The 22,794-nt window shown below is 41.9% G+C and overlaps 1 protein-coding gene and 1 long non-coding RNA gene across 4 annotated transcripts in view; both read right to left on the bottom strand.

Annotated features, from left to right (window-relative positions):
• Nucleotides 1-10,536, bottom strand: part of dnaaf11 (dynein axonemal assembly factor 11) — a 42,478-nt gene extending 31,942 nt beyond the window's left edge. For 2 of the 3 annotated variants that reach the window (XM_033019668.1, XM_033019671.1), the window contains exons 1-4: nucleotides 10,372-10,411; nucleotides 7,853-8,020; nucleotides 3,491-3,568; nucleotides 2,051-2,223 (exon numbers count right to left, since the gene is read on the bottom strand). In XM_033019668.1, coding sequence (XP_032875559.1) covers nucleotides 2,051-2,223; nucleotides 3,491-3,568; nucleotides 7,853-8,020; nucleotides 10,372-10,381 — 429 coding nt within the window. In that variant the 5' untranslated portion in view covers nucleotides 10,382-10,411. Of the gene's footprint in view, nucleotides 1-2,050; nucleotides 2,224-3,490; nucleotides 3,569-7,852; nucleotides 8,021-10,371; nucleotides 10,412-10,447 lie in introns of those variants that run through there. The other variant, XM_033019670.1, reaches the window with a different exon arrangement.
• A 4,408-nt stretch (nucleotides 10,537-14,944) lies between these two features.
• Nucleotides 14,945-22,374, bottom strand: LOC116972226. The gene is made up of 2 exons (XR_004411742.1): nucleotides 21,054-22,374; nucleotides 14,945-17,183 (listed from the first exon to the last, which is right to left on the bottom strand). It is a non-coding gene; the product is annotated as an uncharacterized LOC116972226 (long non-coding RNA).
• Nucleotides 22,375-22,794: the final 420 nt, after the last annotated feature.

Below are 22,794 nucleotides of genomic sequence, written 5' to 3' on the forward strand. Positions count from 1 at the left end.
TTTCAGTATAGGAGTAAAGAGGTTCTTCTGCAGTTGTATAAGGCTCTGGTGAGACCACATCTGGAGTATTGTGTACAGTTTTGGTCTCCTAATTTGAGGAAGGACATCGTAGGTTCACGAGATTGATCCCTGGGATGGTGGGACTGTCATATGAGGAAAGATTGAAAAGACTAGGTTTGTATTCACTAGAGTTTAGAAGGATGAGGGGGTAAGATGTGGGGGAAACTTATAGAAACATAGAATTATAAAAGGACTGGACAAGCTAGATGCAGGAAAAATGTTCCCAATGTGGGGCGAGTCCAGAACCAGGGGCCACAGTCTTAGAATAAAGGTGAGGTCATTTAAGACTGAGATGAGAAAAAACTTTTTCACCCAGAGAGTTGTGAATTTATGGAATTCTCTGCCACAGAGGGCAGTGGAGGCCATCACTGGATGGATTTGAGAGTTAGATAGAATTTTAGGGTCCAGTGGAGTCAAGGGATATGGGGAGAAGGCAGGCACAGGTTATTGATAGGGGACGATCAGCCATGATCACAATGAATGGCCTCCTGCACCTATTTTCTATGTTTCTAAAGGTAATTCAATTGATTTCCTTCTGGTAACACCCAGTAACCAAAAGCAAAAAAATGCATTGTTCCTTCAATGTCCCAGCACAAACACAATACACTAAATGATATCTTCCTGTGATATTTGTTTCCTTTATTTTAACTATATTCAGTTGCTCAAAGAAACAAATAAAATCAAAAAAATATAGATTATCTTACAAAAGCCTATTAAAAAGATGAGGCAGAATAATTCACCATCTAAATTTACCATCTAAATCATCCTTCCATTGAATCACAATTTAAAAATGTATATTTATATTTGTACAACTCTAGGTAAGCTAACATATGCAGGTCATAACTATTCGTCACTGATGCTGACCAACTTGTATTATAACTAAGCTGTCTAATCCAGTCACTTTAAAATACTTCATCTACCAAGGCACATCCAACCCTCTCCTAAATCTTTTTTGACAAAACAAAGGAGGTCATCGTGACTTCAGGAGAAACCGGCACAGTCACGCACCACTACACATTAATGACATCGATGTGGAGTTGGTCAGTAGCACTAACTTCCTGGGGGTGCAGATCTCGAACAGTCTGACCTGGTCACAAAACATCACATCACTAGTTAAGAGAGCGCAGCAGCGTCTGCACTTTCTGCGCCGGATGAGAAGAGCTCACCTCCCCCATCCCGTCCTCACCACTTTCTACAGGGGCACCATGGAGAGCATTTTGACCAGCTGCATCTCTGTATGGTTTGGGGACTGTAAAGCCTCTGACTGGAAGTCCGTGTAGAGAGTGGTGAGGACGGCTGAAAAAATCATCGGGACTTCTTTACCTTCAATCCGGGACATTGCGTGCAAACGTTGCTTGTCCAAGGCCAACAGCATTATAAAAGACCCCACACATCTCCATCATGGACTGTTCACTCTTTCAAAAAAGTCTAAAACAAAAGTGCCATCTGTGCTGAGCATGGAAGAAACGGAGACTGGGTGGAATTCAGATTCATGCTGTACAGCTGGGAGGTGGGTCAGGCTTGATTTGAGTGAGAATTGCAAGGAAAATGAAAATACATTCTTATGAGACTTCTTAATGCCATTCAATCCACGATAAGCTTAAATTCAAATTACCAAGGTATCGCAGTATAAGGAGCAGAACGGCCAGGTTTTGCAACAGCTTCTTCCCCCGAGCCGTCAGACTCTTGAATGCCATATAATGTGCCGCCACTATTATCTATTTTAAACTTTTCATCTATTTTATCTTTTTATCCATTTTATCCTTTTGTTATTTTATGTTGCATGGTGAGCCAGATGCAACGAAATTTCGTTCAGACTTGCATCTGTTGGTGTATTTCTGAATGACAATATAGTCTTTGATTGATTGATGGATTGATTGATTGATCTGACCCAGAATCGATAAACCTTTAAATAGATCCTGAGTGTTTATGGAAAAAAAACATAATTATTTAAAACATCAGAGCATTAGTGAAAGACAAAATTCCTAACCTTCAACTGTGGGAGTACAGCAATCACAAACTCTCGGTAGCTATCAAATGCATAGCAGGGGTTTCCAACCAGAAAAAGTTCTTCCAAGTGTACGTTAGCTTTCAGTGACTCCACACTGGTCAGTTCACCCACAAAGTTTACAGTTAGATCAAGTTTCTTCAAAAACTCGCACCCTGTCAAGAACGGGGAGAAATATCAGATACGAAGAACAAATCTATTCCAGAGGCTGATGCCGAAACAAAACTAAAAAGCACGAGATATATCTTTGAAGAAATGGTAATGAAGATAGCAGCATAGAACTGAACAGGGTGAAGTGAAAGAAGGTACCTTGCTACCTTATAAACTTGTTCAAATTACCCACACAAGTTTGCAGATGACATTACTGTGGTGGGCCAGAGATGAACAAGAAGTAGTACAGGAAGGAGATAGAGAATTTAATACCATGGTGTTAGGGCAACTACTACTTCCAATTAGAGACCAGGTTCAGCTCAGAATATGCTCTTGCAGCAGTTGGGTATCTCTGTATTCAGTTCAAGAAACACAATGGCACCAGATAAATCCATCCTGATGTTAAGTATGTATTATCTCTTGACCAAATCCAAAAATATCTTACTAGGTTACATCCTAATGAACCATTGTCCGTACATATTTCTTGGCAGTAGCTGACTAAGAAAAAAATTCCATTGCTCTCATGTAAGCGAACCGGAGCTCTAGTAGAAACATTTTAATAAAAGCAAGATGGATTCTAACAGCAATAATAATCCCACCTATCTACCAAATAGTAATGTTTCTACACAATAACCTATATTCAACCAGATCAAGTTTCTCAACTGACTCAATCTCAATCCGTGCAAATTCTGCAGTATTTCTCCTGCATTTGTAAGACCATATGCAATGTTTGTGAATGTTGGATCCCTTAGACAATAGACAATAGGTGCAGGAGTAGGCCATTCAGCCCTTTGAGCCAGCACCGCCATTCAATGTGAGCATCCACAATCAGTACCCCGTTCCTGCCTTCTCCCCATATCCCCAGATCAATTATATTATTTTTCTTTGAAAATAATAACCATCATAAACCTGGAATCAACTCTCATATACCATTGGTTATCAAGTTAACATCTTCAGCTCCATCCTTCATTTTATGACTCTCACCATGAAATCACTTTCTCACATTTTCTGAAGCAGCATTTCACCAATATTTTCTGGTCTAGTAAATTATATATTTTTACATTCCGTAAGAATGTCCAAAAAGTCTAAAACAAAAGTGCCATCTGTGCTGAGCACGGAAGAAACGGAGACTGGGTGGAATTCAGATTCATGCTGTACAGCTGGGAGGTGGGTCAGGCTTGATTTGAGTGAGAATTGCAAGGAAAATGAAAATACATTCTTATGAGACTTCTTAATGCCATTCAATCCATGATAAGCTTAAATTCAACTTACCATCTAAATTTTCTATACGTTCAATGTTATTTAAAGCCAGATTAAGGTATTCCAGTTTTTTCAGTCTCCCAACATTTTCTAAAAAACAAAATGAAACAAGTAACTCAACGAACAATTAAACTGAAAGATACTGTGAAGTAGAAAGCTTCACAATTAAGAATAATGGTGAGATAATCTGCAAATCGATTTACCATGATTCAAAATGAACTGAAAAGCAACACGGCATAAATCAAGAAATTGTTGTCTACATTGGCCTTCACATGCAGAGGCTTCTGTTTTACAGTATCATCCCATCAGATCAAACACTCAAAATGTAAAGGTCATGTTTTGTCCAACTATAAATTATGCTAGGAAAATTACTTATATCTAATTGCATTTTCATATTTATAGAAGATTTGGCATTGAACCAAATATTTTAATTTATACTTTCTGGTTTGGAGTCATAGAGTCTTTAATCTGACGGACTTGAGAAGACACAGGTTATCTTATGTTACCACTGATATCAGATCCTCTGGCACAGTCTATCACTCCATTTCATTTCATTTCTCAGCATGGGTCACAATGCAGAAACCCACAAAATATTTGTAGTCCAGTATAAGTGTCTAGAACGGCAAGTTCCAATTACTTGTTGTAAAATGCAAGATCTCTATCAATATCTGAAGGGCTAGGATATTAATAGGATATAAACATAACTTTTTAATTATGTCCAGATAAACATGGTTATGTTTTTGATAGATTTTTGATTTTTCTACATCCCCTTATTTTAATATTTATCTATGATTTTGCTTCCTTCCAAACTATAGAACCAAATAAGCTTTTTTTAATTTCGCTGCAAGGTTAAGTAGCTGAATTTTCTTAGTAGCCGCAAGTCTACCAGGTCCCAGGAATGAGTGGGTTAACATGTGAGGAGCATTTGACGGCACTGGGCCTGTACTCACTGGAGTTTAGCAGGATAAGGAGGTCCTCATTGAAACTTACCGATTAGTGAAAGGCTTGGATAGAGTGGATGTGGTGAGGATGTTTCCACTAGTGGAGAGTCTAGGACTAGAGGCCATAGCCTCAGAATTATAGGATGTTTCTTTAAAAAGGAGATGAGGAGGAATTTCTTTCGACAGACACAAAAAGCCAGGATAACTCAGTGGGACAGGCAGCATCTCCGGAGAGAAGGAACGGGTGATGTTTCACGTCGAGACACTTCTTCAGACTCCTTTAGTCAGAGAGTAGTGAATCTGTGGAATTCTTTGCCACAGAAAATATCCATAGAGGCCAAGTCAATGGATATTTTTAAGGCAAAGATAGATAGATTCTTGATTGGGTTATGGGAAAAAGGCACTAGAATGGGGTTAAAAGGAAGAGATAGAACAACCATGTTTGAATGGAGTAGACTTGATGGGCCGAATGGTCTAATTCTGCTCCTATCACATGACCTTATGACCTTATATGTCCAGATTTTAAATTACAACATTGTAGAATGCAATCGTGTTTTTAAATTGTAACATTTAATAACATTTTAACCATAATATTGCTTGATGTATATAATTTTATCAGTGCTAGTCCACACAAATTCAAAGTTCATTATTAAAATCAGCAGCAGCACTGCATCAGTACCAAAGTTGTAGCAGTTTTATAAAAATGAAATATGAAATAAAAACAAAAAGGATATGAATGTTCACTGGTGGAAAGCATATCAAACAATACATCACAAATTAATAAATATAATGAAATAAAGGCATTACTCAATTAAAGATGAAATCATTAAATAAAGTTTCTGAATATCTCTTTCATTAAAGACTTCTTAGTGAAGTCATTGATAAAGATTATGAATATCCAAGGCCTCAAGCACTCATCCCTTCTGCACTCTACTAGGTACAGCTTAAGTCCCTTTATTCATATTCATTGATTTCCGTTAACCAATTCTCTATGAAAGTATATTAGGCACCCCACCCCGACTTCTCTCTCACACATACACGAGCCATTGCCATCTCTCCAATCCACGTGGTCTGACCACTTTCACATATCCTGCTGGGACCTTCTTAAAAGCCTTCAGAAAATGAAAGTGCATAATCCCTACATTTCTTCCTTCTATTTCTCAGATCCTCAAAGAATTCCAACAGATTGGCCAATAATGACATTCTTTGATAAATCCACACTGACTCTGTTCAGACCAATTGCTTTTTTCTTGGTGTTCCGTTATTACATCCATCAATATAGCTTCCGGCATTCTTCAGATTTCAGGAATCATTCCAGAATCTATAGAATTTTTAATAATGATGATCAATAAATCTAGCAATCTCACAGCCATCATGTTCAAAATTCTGGGATATAAATCATCAGGTCCTTGGCTTTCAGTTTCATCAGAGTACATTTTGTTTTACCAATGTAAATTCCTTCAATTGCTCATTCTCTCAAGACCTATGGTTCTCTAGTATTTCTGGCAGGTTATTTGTGTCTTCTTTCATCAAGACAAACTTTTGTTTTTTCTCTGCTGTTTGCTTATTCCGTATAATGAAACATTCTGCCTCTAAAGGGAGCCACATTAGCCCTTGTCTTTTTTTTCACATACTTTTAGAATCTCACCATTATTTGTTATGGTTCCAGAGAGTTTATTCTTCTAATTTATCTTTAGTTTATTGATCAATTTTGCTGTTCTCAAATTTCCCCCAGGTCTGCTAATAATGGCAACTATATAAGCTTCATATATCCTTACTACAGCGGAGAACAATCAGCTTATCTTATGCCTGAAAGTACAATACTAAATGGATTTCATTTAACATAGAAACATAGAAAATAGTTGCAGGAGACCATTCGGCCCTTTGAGCCAGCACCGCCATTCATTGTGATCATGGAAATGGAAAGCCCAAAAGAATGGCCTACCACAAGGCAGCGTACTGGCCCCCCTCCTCTTCAACATCTACACCAACGACCAACCACTTCCCCCACAATGCCGCCGCTTCATCTATGCTGATGACCTCTGCATCACCACCCAACAGGAGAACTTCCAGAAGATCGAGTCTTTCCTGGAAAGCGCCCTCCAAGAGATGACAACCTACTACAATAACAACCACCTGAAACCCAACCCATCAAAAACCCAACTATGCAGCTTCCATCTTAAAAATCGAGATGCAGGAAAACAACTGAGCGTCTCATGGGATGGCCACAAACTCTCCAACCACTCCCACCCCGTGTACCTCGGAGTCACACTCGACAGGACACTCTCTTTCAAAACCCACCTTCAGAACACCAAAGCCAAGGTCAACACTCGCAACAACATCCTGCGCAAACTGGTAAACTCAAAGTGGGGCGCTGATCCACCAACCATCCGTGCAACTGCCCTAGCCCTGTGCTTCTCCACAGCTGAATACGCGTGCTCAAGCTGGAGCCGCTCCCACCACACCAAACTGTTTGACACAGCCCTCAACGACACCTGCCGCATTATCACGGGATGCATAAAGACAACGCCAGTCCCGTGCCTCTACGCCCTAGTTGGTATTGCCCCCCCCCCATATCAGACGATCCATCATCGCCCAAGACGAGCGGAGAGTACAGGAGATCGATACCAGGCACCCCCTGCACGGACACACAGCACCTCCACCCCGACTGAAATCCAGAGCCAGTTTCTTGCAGACAGTCCCACCTCTCCAGACAACCAAAGAAACAGCAAGGACCAACATCTGGAAAGATGAATGGAACCAGCTCGACACATGAGCCCACGACTGGATGGAGAGAAGAATCACTCCGACTGAATGCCTCGCCAGCGGGCACGACCTCCCATGGCCAACCTGGAAGACCCTCAACAGATTACGAGTGGAGCAGGGGAGGTGCAAAGCACTTATGAAAGCATGGAACTACCAGGCAGAAGACACATGCAGCTGTGGAGCAGTACAGACAATGTCCCACCTACTGGAGTGTGACGACGCCCCCCAGTGCAGGCCCCAGGACCTGGCTGAACCGACCCAACCAGCTGTGACCTGCACCAGATACTGGCAGAACGACATCTGAGATTGCAACGGACTCGAAGAAGAAGATGGCGGTGCTGGCTCCACAATCAGTAACCTGTACCTGCCTTCTCCCCATACCCCTTGATTCCGCTAGCCCCAAGAGCTCTATCTAACCCTCTTTTAAATTCATCCAGTGAATTGGCCTCCACTGCCTTCCAGAAATTCACAACTCTCTGGGTGACCAAAGGACTAAGGATTTAGTATTATCCTTAATGATTTTATAATATTCAAGGTAATTTATATTTGCTAAGTACTTCAGAATAATTGAAATTCACATCTTTATATCTGGTACATTACTAACAATCAAAAATAAGAAAATGGTACGATTATTATTGCACAACTCAGCAAATCTGACTGGACTTACCAATTTTAGGAATCAAGTTATTTTGAAAGTAGACGATTTTTAGATCTCTGCACCATTTATCAATATGTTCAATTCTCTCTATTTCTTGTTGGTGCAATGAAATTTCTTCCAGTGAAAATATCTCACAGTTATTATGTTCTGCTCGTTGCCTTATCAAACTTTCAGTAACTGTAAAATGTCAAAATAAGTAAGACAACCCAAATCTTTTTGCTAATATCTTTCAGACAATCAAAACATAAAACAAAAGACATTTCAGTAGACATTCATGTTTCAGTTCAGTTTAGTTTAATGTCATGGGTACTGGGGTACAGTGAATTGAATCAGCCATTGAAAATAAGCATGCAAGTACAGCAGGCAGTGAGGAAAGCAAATGGTATGTTGGTCTTCATAGCGAGAGGATATAAGTAAAGGAACAAGGAGGTCCTACTGCAGTTGTGATCACACCTGTAGTATTGTGTGCAGTTTTGGTCTCCTAATTTGGGGAAGGACATTCATGCTTTTGAGGGAGTAGTGTAGATTCACCAGGTTAATTTTCAGGATGGCGGGACTGACATATAATGAAAGAATGGGTCGACTGGGCCTGTATTAACTGGAATTTAGAAGAATGAGAGGATATCTTATGGAAACACATAAAATTCTTAAGGGATTGGACAGGCTAGATGCAGTAAACATGTTCCCGATGAGTCCGGAACCAGAGGTCACAGTTTAAGAATAAGGGATAGCAGGAACTGGGTACTGATTTTGGATGAACAGCCATGATGATATTGAATGGCGGTGCTGGCTCGAAGGGCCTAATGGCCTACTCCTGCACCTATTTTCTATGTTTGCATGAAAAGGTTTTGTTGCATGCTATCCAGTCAGCAGAAATACAATACATGATTCAATCGAGCCATTTACAGTGTATAGATAAGAATAGAGATTTAAGAGTGTGGATCGATTGTAATATATGTTTGTAAATCTGCTTCTGTGGCTAGCACGCAAATAGTCCCCTGGGTTGGGCGCCGTCGACATGGCATAATGAATTGAGAAAAAAATCTCAAACGACACATGGAAAACATTTGAACCTGATGAGATTTCTAATTTGTCATCACTAAAATATATATGTGCATTGTAAAATTAATACATATTACTCCTTACGGTTAAAACACCGAGTACTTGTGCTATAACAATCGGATAAGCATTCAACCAAAATGAACAAGCCAAATGCTAAGCTGCCTATACACATATAAAAAGTGCTGTAAAACCTCAGCAGGGGAGGCACAAAACATAAAGAAACAGTTAACGTTTCAGGTCCATTGTATTTCAATATATCTGAAGAAGGGTTTCGGCCCGAAACGTTGCCTATTTCCTTCGCTCCATAGATGCTGCTGCACCCGCTAAGTTTCTCCAGCATTTTTGTGTACCTTCCATTGTATTTCAATATATGCTGTAAACTCCATGATTCATTTTATTCAGTTTAAATTATGTTGTTGGCAACAGGGTTCACGGGATAGTCAGACGATGAGGTGCCATGTTTAGGTCACTGGCTTGGCAGTGCAGAGATGGTGGGGTTGAGATTTGGTGCAGTGCTAATTTTTCCTAAAACAGAGTGCTGGAGTAACTCAGCGGCTCAGGCAGCATCTCTGGAGAGAAAGAATACATTTTGGGTTGAGACCCTTCATCAGACTAGGAGTCAGGGAGGGGGACACTGGAGATATGGGAAGGTACAGAACAAAGAGCCTGCATCGATAACTCATGAAAGGGGAGAGACAGAGAGAGTGGAATTGAGAGGGTCACTTGAAGTTAGAGAAATCAATATCCATCTCTAACTAACTTCGTGACCCTTGCATTCCCTCTCTCTCCATCCCTCCCCCACCCTGGTCCTCTTGCTAATTTCACGGTTTGTATTGCTTCGTTATCACCTCACCCCGGCCAACAGTGGACGATAGATAGACACACAGAGCTGGTGTAACTCAGCGGGACAGGAAGCATTTCTGGAGGAGAATGGACCACTGCGGGCTCCACCTTTCTAGAGTCACCGATATAGGCTTTGCTTAGTTCTGTATCTTCCCATACCTACAGTTTCCCCCCTCTCTGACTCTTAGTCTGATGAAGGGTCTCCACGCAAAACGTCACCCATTCCTTCTCTCCCGAGATGATGACTTACTCCAGCATTTTGTGTTGATCTTCGGTGTAAACCGGCATCTGCAGTTCCTTCCTACACATGTCTGATTTTTGAGTCGTGTCTGACCTCGGTCACCCGTCAACGTGCTGCTACCTCAGATGCTGCTCCCCGCCATGTCCCGGCCCAGGGCGGCCACCCACAGGCGACACCGAGGAGCTGCTGGGGCCGAGTGTCACCGACTGTGTCCCGGCGCCTAGAGGCGGCCGCTATCCTATCCTAATGGCCGTGCGCGGCCTCCACTCCCCCGGGTCAGCCTGGGGAGCAGAGCCGGGACGGACAGGTGTGGGCTCTCTCTCTCTCTCTAGCTAACTCCGCGTTGCCGCCATCACCCCTCATCTCCAAATTCCCCACTCACTTCGCACCATGGCGGCTCCTGCAAACACTCGGGTAACCACGGCAACTCCTGCAAACACTCGGGTAACCACGGCAACTCCTGCAAACACTCGGGTAACCACGGCAACCTCTCTCCGCCCCTTCCCCCCCCCAGCTACTCCACTGTCTGCGAGTAGCAACCACCCTCTCAATCTCCTCGAAGAAAGACACATCTGTTATTTTTACTGTTTTAAGAAATTTTGTGTTGGTTGACAATATCTCAAGGAGACTGAAGGATATTTCCAACACAGGGACAGAGATGCATTGGTGACCGCACAGGAATGCTGCAGAATGGAAAGCAGTTTAATTCTTTTCCAAGACCGAAACAAGCCTTTCAAGTTCAAAACTGGCAAACAGGGAGTAATTAAAGGCTGGGAAGAAGGCGCAGTAGTGACGAGTTTAGGGCAAAATGGACGATATATGGTGCAAAGGGCCGCTCCTGAGTTGTCCCAGACAACGCCATTCTTTGATGTGGAGCTGCTGAAGTTGGAGAGGGTTGACATAAGGTGTTCTGGTTTTCAATGCAGAGGAATAGGGAGGTTGCACGGCAGTCGGGTCACGACCCATGACCCGTGCTGTTGCTACGCTACGCCAACTGGAGTACACGCGATGAACTGCAGGTAAGCACTGACCATTGGTTTCCAGCGTAGCGGGCCCGTTAAAACCCGCCGAAAGTGTCAATTTGTGCGATGTAAATAATTATGGAAATCGGGATAAGCGTGAGAGACATTTAGCCTACTTCAGAATTCCAAAAGTGAGGAGAAATGACGGTAGATAGAAGCGAGAGCTAAAGGGACACCAACAGCCAAAGTGCTTGGCGAACATTGGCCGTTTGCTCACTGCATTTCATCAACAGTAAGGCATTATTTGTGTTTTTTCTTGATTCCTTTGGCATCTAAAAAGTTTCAGAAGTGATAAATCTAGCTGTAAATTTTTTAAATCGCCCCTAGTTCTCAAGTGGGTTTTTACACACAAAAAGAAAACGCCTCTGAAGTAAAATTTACAGCTAGATTTATCACTTCTGAGACTTTTTAGATACCAAAGGAATCAAGAAAAAACACAAGTAATGTCTTACTGTTGATGAAATGCAGTGAGAAAACGCGATAATTCCCAATATTTTCAATTTCGATATCTGCACGGCCAATGTTCGCCAAGCACTTTAGCTGTTGTTGTCCCTTCAGCTCTCGCTTCTCTTTACCTTCATTTCGCTTCACTTTTGGAATTCTGAAGTTGGGTACGTCTCTCACGCTTACCCCGATTTCCACAATTCTTTACAGCGCAAAAATTCAACATTTTGGTGGTTTTTAACAGGTAGGAAAGTACGCGTTTCGTGTATTAACAACATGTACCGGAAGCTGCGATGTCCTCCAGATGGATTGAGCGGTTCTGTGCGTCAAGCCCTTTGACCCAGTGACCTTACGTGCAACCCCCCTATAGATCTTCGGTGGCTCAAAAAGCCTGTTAGTGTCTGCTACTGATTTTAAAAAACTAGATATTTACTTTTTGTAATTACCGGACTCGTACACAATTAAGGTACAGCACTTCTTTATTGAACTCCACAGTATTGGATATGCAGTACATTACATGTTCAAGCTGCTGCATCTACTGTCTGATGTAGGCGAGTTCCAAATATTTTAATTTCAATATATTCCAAATATATAATTTCAAATTATTTCACAAAAATTGACCTAACTGGGGTCTTTCCTTAAATGGGATCATCTGAGATTTTATGGAATTAACATAAATGGGGATTCATAAGAAACTACAGGACCTGGAGATAGACAACCTGGAGGAACTCAACGGATCAAACAGCATCTCTGGATAAAAGGAGTAGGTGACGTTTCAGGTCGAGACCTTTCTTCAGACCTGCAGTACCAGTCTTAAACAAGCAAAAACCTATGTAAAACTAAACTCTGGCATTTCAGTATGGAAGTTCCACTATGAGTGCGTCACTCCTACTTAACCCAATATTGCAAAAAGAGGAAGAATTTGTATTGGACCTAATAATGGAGAACAAACCAGATTACATAAGTAAAAACAAGAGGACATTACGACAGCAAATGACACACTAAAAGATGATAATGGAGATGAAGGATGATGTAAACATCAATATATTAATAGAAACCGAACAACAATGAAATACAGTATATTTAGTCTGAAGAAGGGTCAGGACCCGAAACGTCACCCATTCCCTTCTCTCCAGAGATGCTGCTTGTCCCGCTGAGTTACTCCAGTTTTTTGTGTCTATCTTCGGTTTAAACCAGCATCTGCAGTTCTTTCTTACACATTCTAAACAGTCAAGTCAACTTTATTTGTCACATGCACGTGCAAGATGTACAGTGAAATGAAAGTGGCAATGCTTGCGGGATTGTGCAAAACAGAACAGAACCAATATTTAAATTAAAGAAAGACACAACAGTATTTACGCCCTAGTGAGATCAGAGTTTACAGTCCTGATCGCCTGTGAAAGAAACTCCGTCTCATCCTGTTTTTGCAGCGTGACAGCGGAGGCGCTTGCCTGACCGTAGCAGCTGGAACAGTCCGTTGCTGGGGTGGTAGGGGTCCTTCATGATCTTGCTGGCTCTGGATCTGCACCTCCTGGTGTATAGGTCCTGCAGGGAGAGGGAGAGGGGGGGGGGGGGAGTGTAGTTCCCATGGTGCATTTGGCCAAACGCACTGCTTTCTGCAGAGCCTTCCTGTCCTGGGCAGAGCTGTTGCCAAACCAGATAAAGATGTTTCTGGTCAGGATACTTTCTACAGCACCAGAGTGGAGGATTGAAGAATCCTCAGAGAGACTCTGAATTTCCTCAGCTGCCTGAGGTGGTAACTTAGGCGCTACCTTACCTTTCTCACCAGTACGGCAGTGTGTTGTCCATGTCAGATCCTCTATGATGAGGACTCCCAGGTATTTAAAGCTGTTCACCCTATCCACAGTAGTCCCATTAATCCCCAGTGGCGTGTACGTCCTCGGTTGTTGTGCCCTTCTAAAGTCCACAATCAGCTCCTTAGTTTTTGTGACATTCAAGAGGAGGCTGTTATTCTGACACCAGAGTGTCAGGTCAGCCGCCTCCTCCAGGTAGGCCTTCTTATCGTTATCGGAGATCAGGTCCACCACCAGTGTGTCATCAGCAAACTTAATGATGGAGTTAGAGCTGAACCTGGCCACAGTCATGTACAGGGAGTACAGTAGGGGGCTGAGGATGCAACCCTGGGGGGATCCTGTGTTCAGGGTGAGGGAGGGAGAGGGAGAGGTTGAATATTGTGGTGAACACTGGAGCTAGCTGATTAGCACAAGAATTTAGTACTCACCCAGATATACCATCAGGGCCTAGAGCTTTCCTCATCAGAGCCCTCCTCACGTTGCGCTCGGACACCGAGTATTCGGAATGCAGAAGAAAATGTGATACAATAAGCAAGGTAGCAAAATAAATGTTGATAAGGGTGCAATCGAGGGCAAGGTATAAAATATTTTGCAGATGCATCAACAAAAGACAGATGGGTACAAATATTACTACAGATCATGATTGGGAAATGGCAGAAATCAGGATATAATTATTTTGCTTTAGTATTTGCGAGGGAGAAAGCACATAAGATGGAATGGTGAGATGGGTAATGAAATAAGTGCATTTACATGAAATAAAGATAATCAAACCCAAAGGATTAAACGAGACAGGCAGCATCTCTGGACAGAAGGAATTGGTGACGTTTTGACTTCTGAAGAAGGGTCTCGACCCGAATCATCAATCTTTCATTCGGTCCAGAAATGTTGCCTGTCCCGCTGAGTTACTCCAGCATTTTGTGTCTATCTTCGATTTAAACCAGCATCTGCACTTTCCTACATCAAAGGATTAAACCACAGTATCAAATGGATTCCAGGCACGTTATTTAAAACAATCCAGAGTAAATATAGCAAAATGCTAATCTTATTTAGGAATTCCATTGGAAGCTGTACCATGGGAACTGGCAGACCACTCATACAATAGCTCTTTTTTAAGAAGGTGGAAAGAACATATCCTTGGAATGACAGTCATTCAGATTAATACAAGTGGTAGAAAAAAATAACAATTAGACATGAAACATATTAATGATTATCTGTGAATCTAATAAGTATTTTTAAAAAGAGGGAAGAGAGCAGACAATTGTAATATAGTAAATGTATATTATCTAGCTTTTCAAAAGCCCATATCAAGATACTTCAAATTACTTTTATTATATGAAGCAATGTGCTTGATCAGAGTGTGAGAATGAAAGGGCAGTTATATGCAGTGGAAGATAATGGATAATGGAGTTCCACGCAGATCAGTGCTGGGGCACTGCTGATCACAAATTACATAAATGATGTTAGACTTGTGGGAGAAATCACTGTCATGCTTTCTAGTGACTTCCAGAACCTTTGTATGCCAGTCGGATCACGTCCAGTCTGTTCCACTATTCAGGAATGGGGAAGTTCCCGATAAAAATATTTACAATTTCAACAATGAGGAAAAAAAACTAGAGCATGTAGAAAATAAATCTCCAAAAAAAGCCAACAAACGAGAGATGAATAAACCTATAGCAATATAAGCTTTCTTTAGCTTTATTATATAGACCTCTAGATAAAAATGCTATATGTTAACCGAAAGTGAATACAACTTTTGTTTCAGCAAGATGGCAACCCTAACCACAATAGACGTTGAGTGAAATGGAATGGAGTGTTACATTTCTGCCTCACTCCTCCCAACATTTCTAAACTCACATTCACACCAAAAGGAAAGTTTCAAAAACACTCTTGGCTCCTAGAAACAGACATTGTAACATTTAGTATGCAATTATATGCCGAATTATCAATCATATTCCTTTCTTGATATTGCGTACCAAGAAAAACTGGGGATGTTCATTGCTCACAGGCAGTAAATAGGTGATTTGACCCGTACATTCAAAGGTTTCAAAGGTCTTTTATTGTCACATGTACCAATTAAGGTACAGTGATATGCGAATTACTATACAGCCATACGAAAAAAGAAAAAAAACTAAAACTAACAACTAGGTGTGTTTCATATACAAGCAGTTTAATTTACCCAATGCAGAAACAGCACCAAACCATTTATATAGAAGATGGCTTGAATAAAGATTATTAAAAGTTAATTAATGTGCTACATTTTTAGAAATGTGTCCCAATAGTTTTTGGCAACTGTTTCATGAACAATTAACAGTACAAAACATATTTAGGCTCACTTTTCTCACAAGAACCAATCAACAAAGCAATCCAATAAACACAAGAATGCTGCTCACAAACTACCTTGCCTTTTGTATGATTGGAAGGATTATTTGAAGAATTAATAATGTTTGGATTGTTATAGCACTATATATTTTTGTATTTTTCCATGTAGAATTGCAGGATCTCCTTGGAGTAACCAGTACACCCGATTTTCATTTTCAAATATTTGCAATTTAGAAAGGCAGAAGGCAGAGTAGCTTAACCATCAAATCTAATCTCAAGTGTTTTGACAGATGATCAACAGTAAAACAAAAACTAACCAAAACCTAATAGCTCAATATTTTGAACTAAAATGTTATCATTCAAAAGCAAAATGCACCTCTCGAAATCGTAAATATTACAGAAAGTGCTCGAAGTTCCCAACAGGCAGTCAGTATCTGTGGAAAAAAAGACAGTTTGAATGTTATATTACTTTACTAAGGAATCGGTAAACAGATATTGACCTGGAGCGTTTAAACAGTGGCATTTGAGGCTTTAAGAATATGCAGGGATTGGAAGGATATGGATCATCTGCAGGCAGAAGGGATTTGTTTAATTTGCCATCATGTTCGGCACAGTCATTGTGGACCGAAGGGCCTGTTGCTGTGCTGTACTGTTCTATGTTATAAGAATCTCCTTGCTCAGACAAGCATTTCCTGTGGTTACTTAATTGCTGAGTATTTCCCAAGTTCTATGTATCATTCTAAAACTTATTAGTTTTATATCTGGACATTGGCAAAAGGACAATTTTCTTTGGCTAAAGAAACTACATTTTAAAACATGCTGGAGAAATGATCCATCTTTGGTTACACCTGAGAGTACTGGATACCAGAGCCGAGCACAACTGGCAGCAAATCCTCTTCCACATCTGTAGCTCCAGTGACCAGAGAGAAATGTCTGTGTTTATTTGAAGATTATTCTCACAGAACAAATGCTATACTTGAAAGCTTGCACCATGGACATTGCCAATGATTGAATCATTTTAAATGTGCAAAAGTAAAATTAATCTATGAAGAAACAAAACTGTTTTCTTTATGATGATCGCGAATTTTTGGAATTTTCTTCCTGAAACATCAGTGGAAGCAGTCTGAATATTTTTAAAGCAAAGGTAGGTAGATATTTAATAAACAAGAGGAAGAACATGGCTAGCTAAAAATGTAGACTTTAAGATACAATCTGAGTGGTCATGCTCTTACAAAATGGAAAAGCAGACTTGAAGGACCAAGTGGCCTTTAGCTAATTCACATGTTCTGGGTATCTTCCATCAAACGAGATGTTAGGCAGAATCGTTACCAAGGAGAAATAGTTAATGTTCTGAGTATATGATCTTCCATCAAAATTGTTTATTTTACAGATGCAACAAGTTTATATCAATTGTTATATCGATTTTGTTGTAGCCCTTACACAGATTCTTAACTTGAAGATGAAATATTTATTTAATGCTGCATGCTCAAATTCCTTAGTCAATATATTCAGTCATGGAGACATATAACTCAGAAGTAGGCCCTTCAGCCCACCGTTCATGCTGACCAACAAATCCTATATTAATCCCATCCCACCTGTAGTCTGCTATACCTTGGTAATTCAGGTGCTTATCCATGTTTCTTAAATAATGGTTAATGGTACTTTATTGTCACATGCACCAAGTACAGTGAAATTCCTTTATTGTATACAGTTCAGTAAAAATCTTACTATACATAGGCACAATCATACTTCAGTACTAGAGTGTAGGAATAGTAGATTACACTGCAACAGTACACAAGTCGCTATGTGGACAGTCACTGCTCCCCGAACATGGAGTATGCGACTGTTAAATGCAGGCCCATTTATCTCCCTAGAGAGTTTACTGTTGTCATGATAACTGCTGTGTACATACCACCGGATGCTAATGCTAACTCGGCTATCGGACATTTGTATGGTAGCACTAGCAGTCAACAGAGCACATATCCTGACGGTGTTCACATCATAGCAGGGGACTTTAATCACACGGACTTGAAGGCAATGCTCCCCAAATTCTACCAGCATGTTAAATGTGCTACAAGAGGAGCTAACACACTGGACAAGGTCTACTCCAACATCAAGCTGGGCTACAGGGCTAGACCACTACCACACCTGGTTCAGTCGGACCATATGTCCCTGCTTTTAATTCCTGCATATGCCCCCCTCAGGAAAACCGCTCCTACCATCACAACCTGGCCTGATGGTGCCTCTCAGCAGCTGCAGGACTGCTTCGACAGGACCAACTGGGATGTGTTTGAACACCGGGACCTGGAGGTGTTCACAGACAGTGTACTGTGTTACATTAAAAACTGCATGGACACGGTCACAGTGGACAAACGCATCCGGGTCTACCCCAACCAGAAGCCCTGGATGACCCGGGAGGTCCAGCGGCTGTTAAAAGAGAGGAACACCGCTTTTAGGTCTGGCGAGAGGGCTTTATACAGCACGGCCCGAGCTAACCTGAAGAGAGGCATCAGAGGCCAAATCAGACTACAGGAGGAAGATAGAGGACCACCTGGACAGTAACAACAGCAGGCAGGTGTGGCAGGGGATCCAGTATCTCACCAACTACAAGACCAACCTTGGAGCTGCTGAAGGTGACGCCTCGTTGGCAGAGGAGCTGAACCTCTTCTTTGCTCGCTTTGAAGTGGAGCCACCAGAGACAGCCACATCACACCACATGGTCCACAGCAGCCTAACCCTCAAGATAGAGGAGCATGAGGTGAGGCACACCCTGCGGGCCATCAATCCAAGGAAGGCTACTGGACCCGACGGCGTCTCTGGACGCGTGCTGAAGGACTGCGCAGACCAGCTGGCTGGAGTCTACGAGGATTTTCAACCAGTCTCTGGCCCAGTCCACTGTTCCACCCTGTCTGAAGTCCTCCACCATAGTCCCCTTGCCCAAACAAACCCACATATCCAGCCTCAACGACTACCGGCCAGTCGCACTCACACCAGTGGTGATGAAGTGCTTTGAAAAACTGGTACGGGGTCATATCACATCACTCCTGCCCCGAAGCTTTGACCCCCACCAGTTTACGTACAGAGCGAATAGATCTACAGAGGACGCTGTAGCCACAGCTCTCCATGCTGCACTGTCCCACCTGGAGCAGCGGGGGAGCTACGTGCGGATGCTCTTTGTGGACTACAGCTCTGCTTTTAATACCATCCTTCCCCACAAACTGGTGGACAAACTGGGGGACTTGGGACTTCCACACTCCACCTGCATGTGGATAAATAGCTTCCTGTTAGGTCGCAGCCAGAGAGTCAGAGTGGGCCATCACAATCCACGGCCCTCAGCCTCAGTACCGGCTCTCCACAGGGCTGCGTGCTGAGCCCCCTGCTCTACACCATCTACACACATGACTGCACCCCCGCCCACCACAGTAACACCATTGTCAAATTTGCGGATGACACTACGGTGGTGGGGCTCATCTCTGGGGGGGACGAGTACGCCTACCGGGATGAGGCGGAGCAGCTGACAGTGTGGTGTGGAGAGAATAACCTGCTCCTCAACACCTTAAAGACAAAGGAAATAATAATAGACTTCAGGAAGAATAAAACGGACATGGTACCATTAACTATCAGAGGGGACTGTGTGGAGAGGGTGGCGGATTTCCGCTTCCTGGGAATCCATATTGAGGAGGACCTGACGTGGAGCGTGAACACCTCTGCGCTGCTGAAAAAGGTCCAGCAGAGACTGCACTTCCTGAGGGTGCTCAGGAAGAATAACATCACTCAGACTGCTGCTGTCCTTTTATCGGTGCTCCATTGAGAGCATCCTAACATACTGTGTATGCGTGTGGTACACCAGCTGCACAGCGGCTCAGAGGAAAGCGCTCCAGAGGGCCATTGACAACGCCCAGAGGATTGTCGGCTGCCCTCTCCTTACCTTGGAGGACTTACACAGTTCCCGCTGCATCAAAAAATCCCAGAGTATTATAAAGGACATTTCCCACCCCGGACACTCCCTGTTTGAACTGTTGCCGTCAGGCAGACGGTACAGATCTACAAGGACAAGGACAAACAGACTTAAAAACAGTTTTTACCCCACTGCTATAAAGGCACTAAATGTAGCCGCCAAGGAACGCAGGGGCGATACATACTAAGGGACTGTGGTACACTGTGAAATCGACAGAAGGATGTAGGGTTGGGTGTTTATGCGTGCTATTTTCATGATATTTATTTTAGTTGTTTATCTTTTTTTAATATTTTACCTTGTATGTATCGTTAGCTTTTAGAAATGTTTGAATGGTGCACTGACTGGCTGACATTTTTTAATTTCGTTGTACAAGGTTCATGTTACAATGACAATAAAGAAACTATTCTATTCTATCTTTCCAGCATCATTTTGTCCAATACAGCGGTGTAAACTATTAGCAATTATCTTCATTGCTGATCTTATTACATAAGGAAGGTCGTTGAAGAATCAGGCCAAATGGTTGGATCTGGGTGATTGCCAAATAATATCTGCAGTGATGTCCTGGTACTAGGACAATTAGCTTCCGACAAGCACATCTATTGGTGCTGGCCCCCTTGATGCATATTTATTTTAGTTTTGAGGGATGTGAGAGTAACTGCCTTCAGCACCTTCTAGGCATTGTGTTCCAGATTCCAGCCACTCTCTGGGTGGAAAACAAATCCTTAGATCTCCTTAAAATTTCTTATTAATTCATCTTAAATCATTGCCCTCTAGTCTTGGTCACCTCTGCCATAGGGAATGGTTTCTTAAACCTACTCTATTTATGCTTCACAATATTTTGTACACCTCTATCAGACAGTGGTGCAGCTGGTAGAGTTGTTGCCTCGCAGCACCGGTGACCTGGGTTTGATTCTGACCTCTGGTGTTGTCTGTGTAGTTTGCACATTCTCCAAGTGACATTGTGGGTTTCCATTTTCCTTCCACATGAATAGTCAATCGTGCTTTATTTGTCACAGATTCAACTGCACAGTTTGCATGTGTTGCACATGCGGACGCTGACATTATTGGCACCATTATGCAAAATCCAAAGTGCAATTGGCCCGCTCGCTTGATGTACTGGAGCCGTTCCCGCAAACCGACATCCCAACGTCCCATAGATGCGTGTAAATGTAGGTTAAATGACCATCAACCACCAGTTCCCTCTAGTTCTATGTTATTCAATTTTAACGTCCATTCCCTACACATTAAAGGCAATTTTAGAGGCTGTTAAACTACAATCCTGCACATCTTTAGGATGTGGGAGGACACCAGAGCACCTGGTTGAAACCCACCCAGTCACAGGGGAAATGAGCAAACTCCACAGACATGACCAGAGGTCAGGATTGAAGCCAGGTCTCTGATGCTGTGAGGCAGCAGGTCTACCAGCTGCACACTGAGGAACATTTGTGAACTCATGGAATATTGTATTATTAAAATAATACTAGAGTATACTCAAGATGAGGAAGACATTGTAGAATCTGTGAGAATGCACCAATAACCCTTCACATAACAGCAACTTTTAGAATTTCATATTGGTGGGTCCCCGCTAGGCAGCCAACTGCATTCAACATTGAATTCCAGTTCACCATGTGAGCTTAAATTTGGCAAAAATGTGCTGATTTTATATTTTAGATTGATTAATCCTGCGTAATGCCGTCCCCTCCCTCCCTTCTGAATAGAAGGAATGGGTGAAAATGGCAGGCTTAGATATTTATAATAATACCAAAAATTTCCTCTGAGAGCTACGCAAAATCTGTTGATGGAAACACTCACAACTGGCTGGTCCAGATACTATGGTCCAGTGGTCATGAGCTGTCTCTGCTGCCAGTCATGAAATACAATAGCGCAGTGTGCACTTCTACAAGTTTCTCATGCTGGGATGCCTGCCCTGCAAATTTCATTGTAGAAGAACAGCAAGTCTATTCAAATCAAAGCAAGAAATCAGCTGTTGAAGGTAACTCTCAGTGCCTGAGATCCAGATTTAATCCTGACCTCAGGGCCCTGTCTGTATGATGTTTGCACGTTCACTGTGTCACTATGTGGGTATACTCAGAGTGCTCTGGTTTCCACCCGCATCTTAAAGACATGCTAGTACATAAGTTAATTGGATATTGAATCGCCCCAAAGTGGAGGCAGCAGTAGAATCTGGAGGTAGAAGAGGACGTGGGGACAATCAAATTGATATTAATGTAGGATTAGTATAAATGGATAGTTGATGATCAATGTGGACCCGATGGGCTGAAGTGCCTGTTTCTGTGGAGTGACATATGATAGTTGTATTTGTTTTAAAACATTTAAAAAATAAACCTTATTAACAATAATTTTTGACAGTTCTCAGGTGAGCGTGAACACTCAATTTGAATAGCAAGTTTGACAGCCATCAAGTCAGAGTCTCATTGATGTCAACTACATCTTTGTCACTGCAGCAGGTCACTTGCTAGTCAGGTCAAGTTGGGTTTATTGTTATATGCGGAATGAAAGTGAGGTATAGATACAATGAAAATCTTGCTTGTAGCAGCATCTTAGGTACATAGAGACACTCTATGCTGCCATGCAACAGATGAGCTACACCACAGGCTTTTCCCAGAAGACAACCCCATGGATCACAATGAATTAAACATTATGGCCCAGTAGACTGAAATCCATTAAAGCACAGAAGCCAAACATTTCCCACAACATGTCACTCCATACATTATTTCACATATTCGAGACTGTTAATTTAGACTTTTAAAACTTTTTAAATTTTAAATTTCAGTTTCTATTTCAAATAATAATTTTTTTACTTTATTCTAATAGATCATTAATGTCTCTTAGCCTCAGAAATATTCAAGGATCTCACGATTCTTCCGTGCTGAATAAAGTCTGTTAAACACATGGTATGGCACGGTCCAGTATTGTGTAATAGACTAGGCACATTGGTCGCCCAATTATAGGAAGGATGTCAACAAAATAGAGAGTACAGAGGAGATTTACTAGAATGTTGCCTGGGTTTCAACAACTAAGTTACAGAGATAGGTTGAATAAGTTAGGTCTTTATTCTCTGGAGCGCAGAAGGTTAAGGGGGGACTTGATAGAGGTCTTTAAAATGATGAGAGGGATAGACAGAGTTGATGTGATCAAGCTTTTCCCTTTGAGAATAGGGAAGATTCAAACAAGAGGACATGACTTCAGAATTAAGGGACAGAAGTTTAGGGGTAACATGAGGAGGA

The sequence above is a fragment of the Amblyraja radiata genome, chromosome 4 (genome assembly GCF_010909765.2).
Source record: "Amblyraja radiata isolate CabotCenter1 chromosome 4, sAmbRad1.1.pri, whole genome shotgun sequence".
NCBI lineage: Eukaryota > Metazoa > Chordata > Chondrichthyes > Rajiformes > Rajidae > Amblyraja > Amblyraja radiata.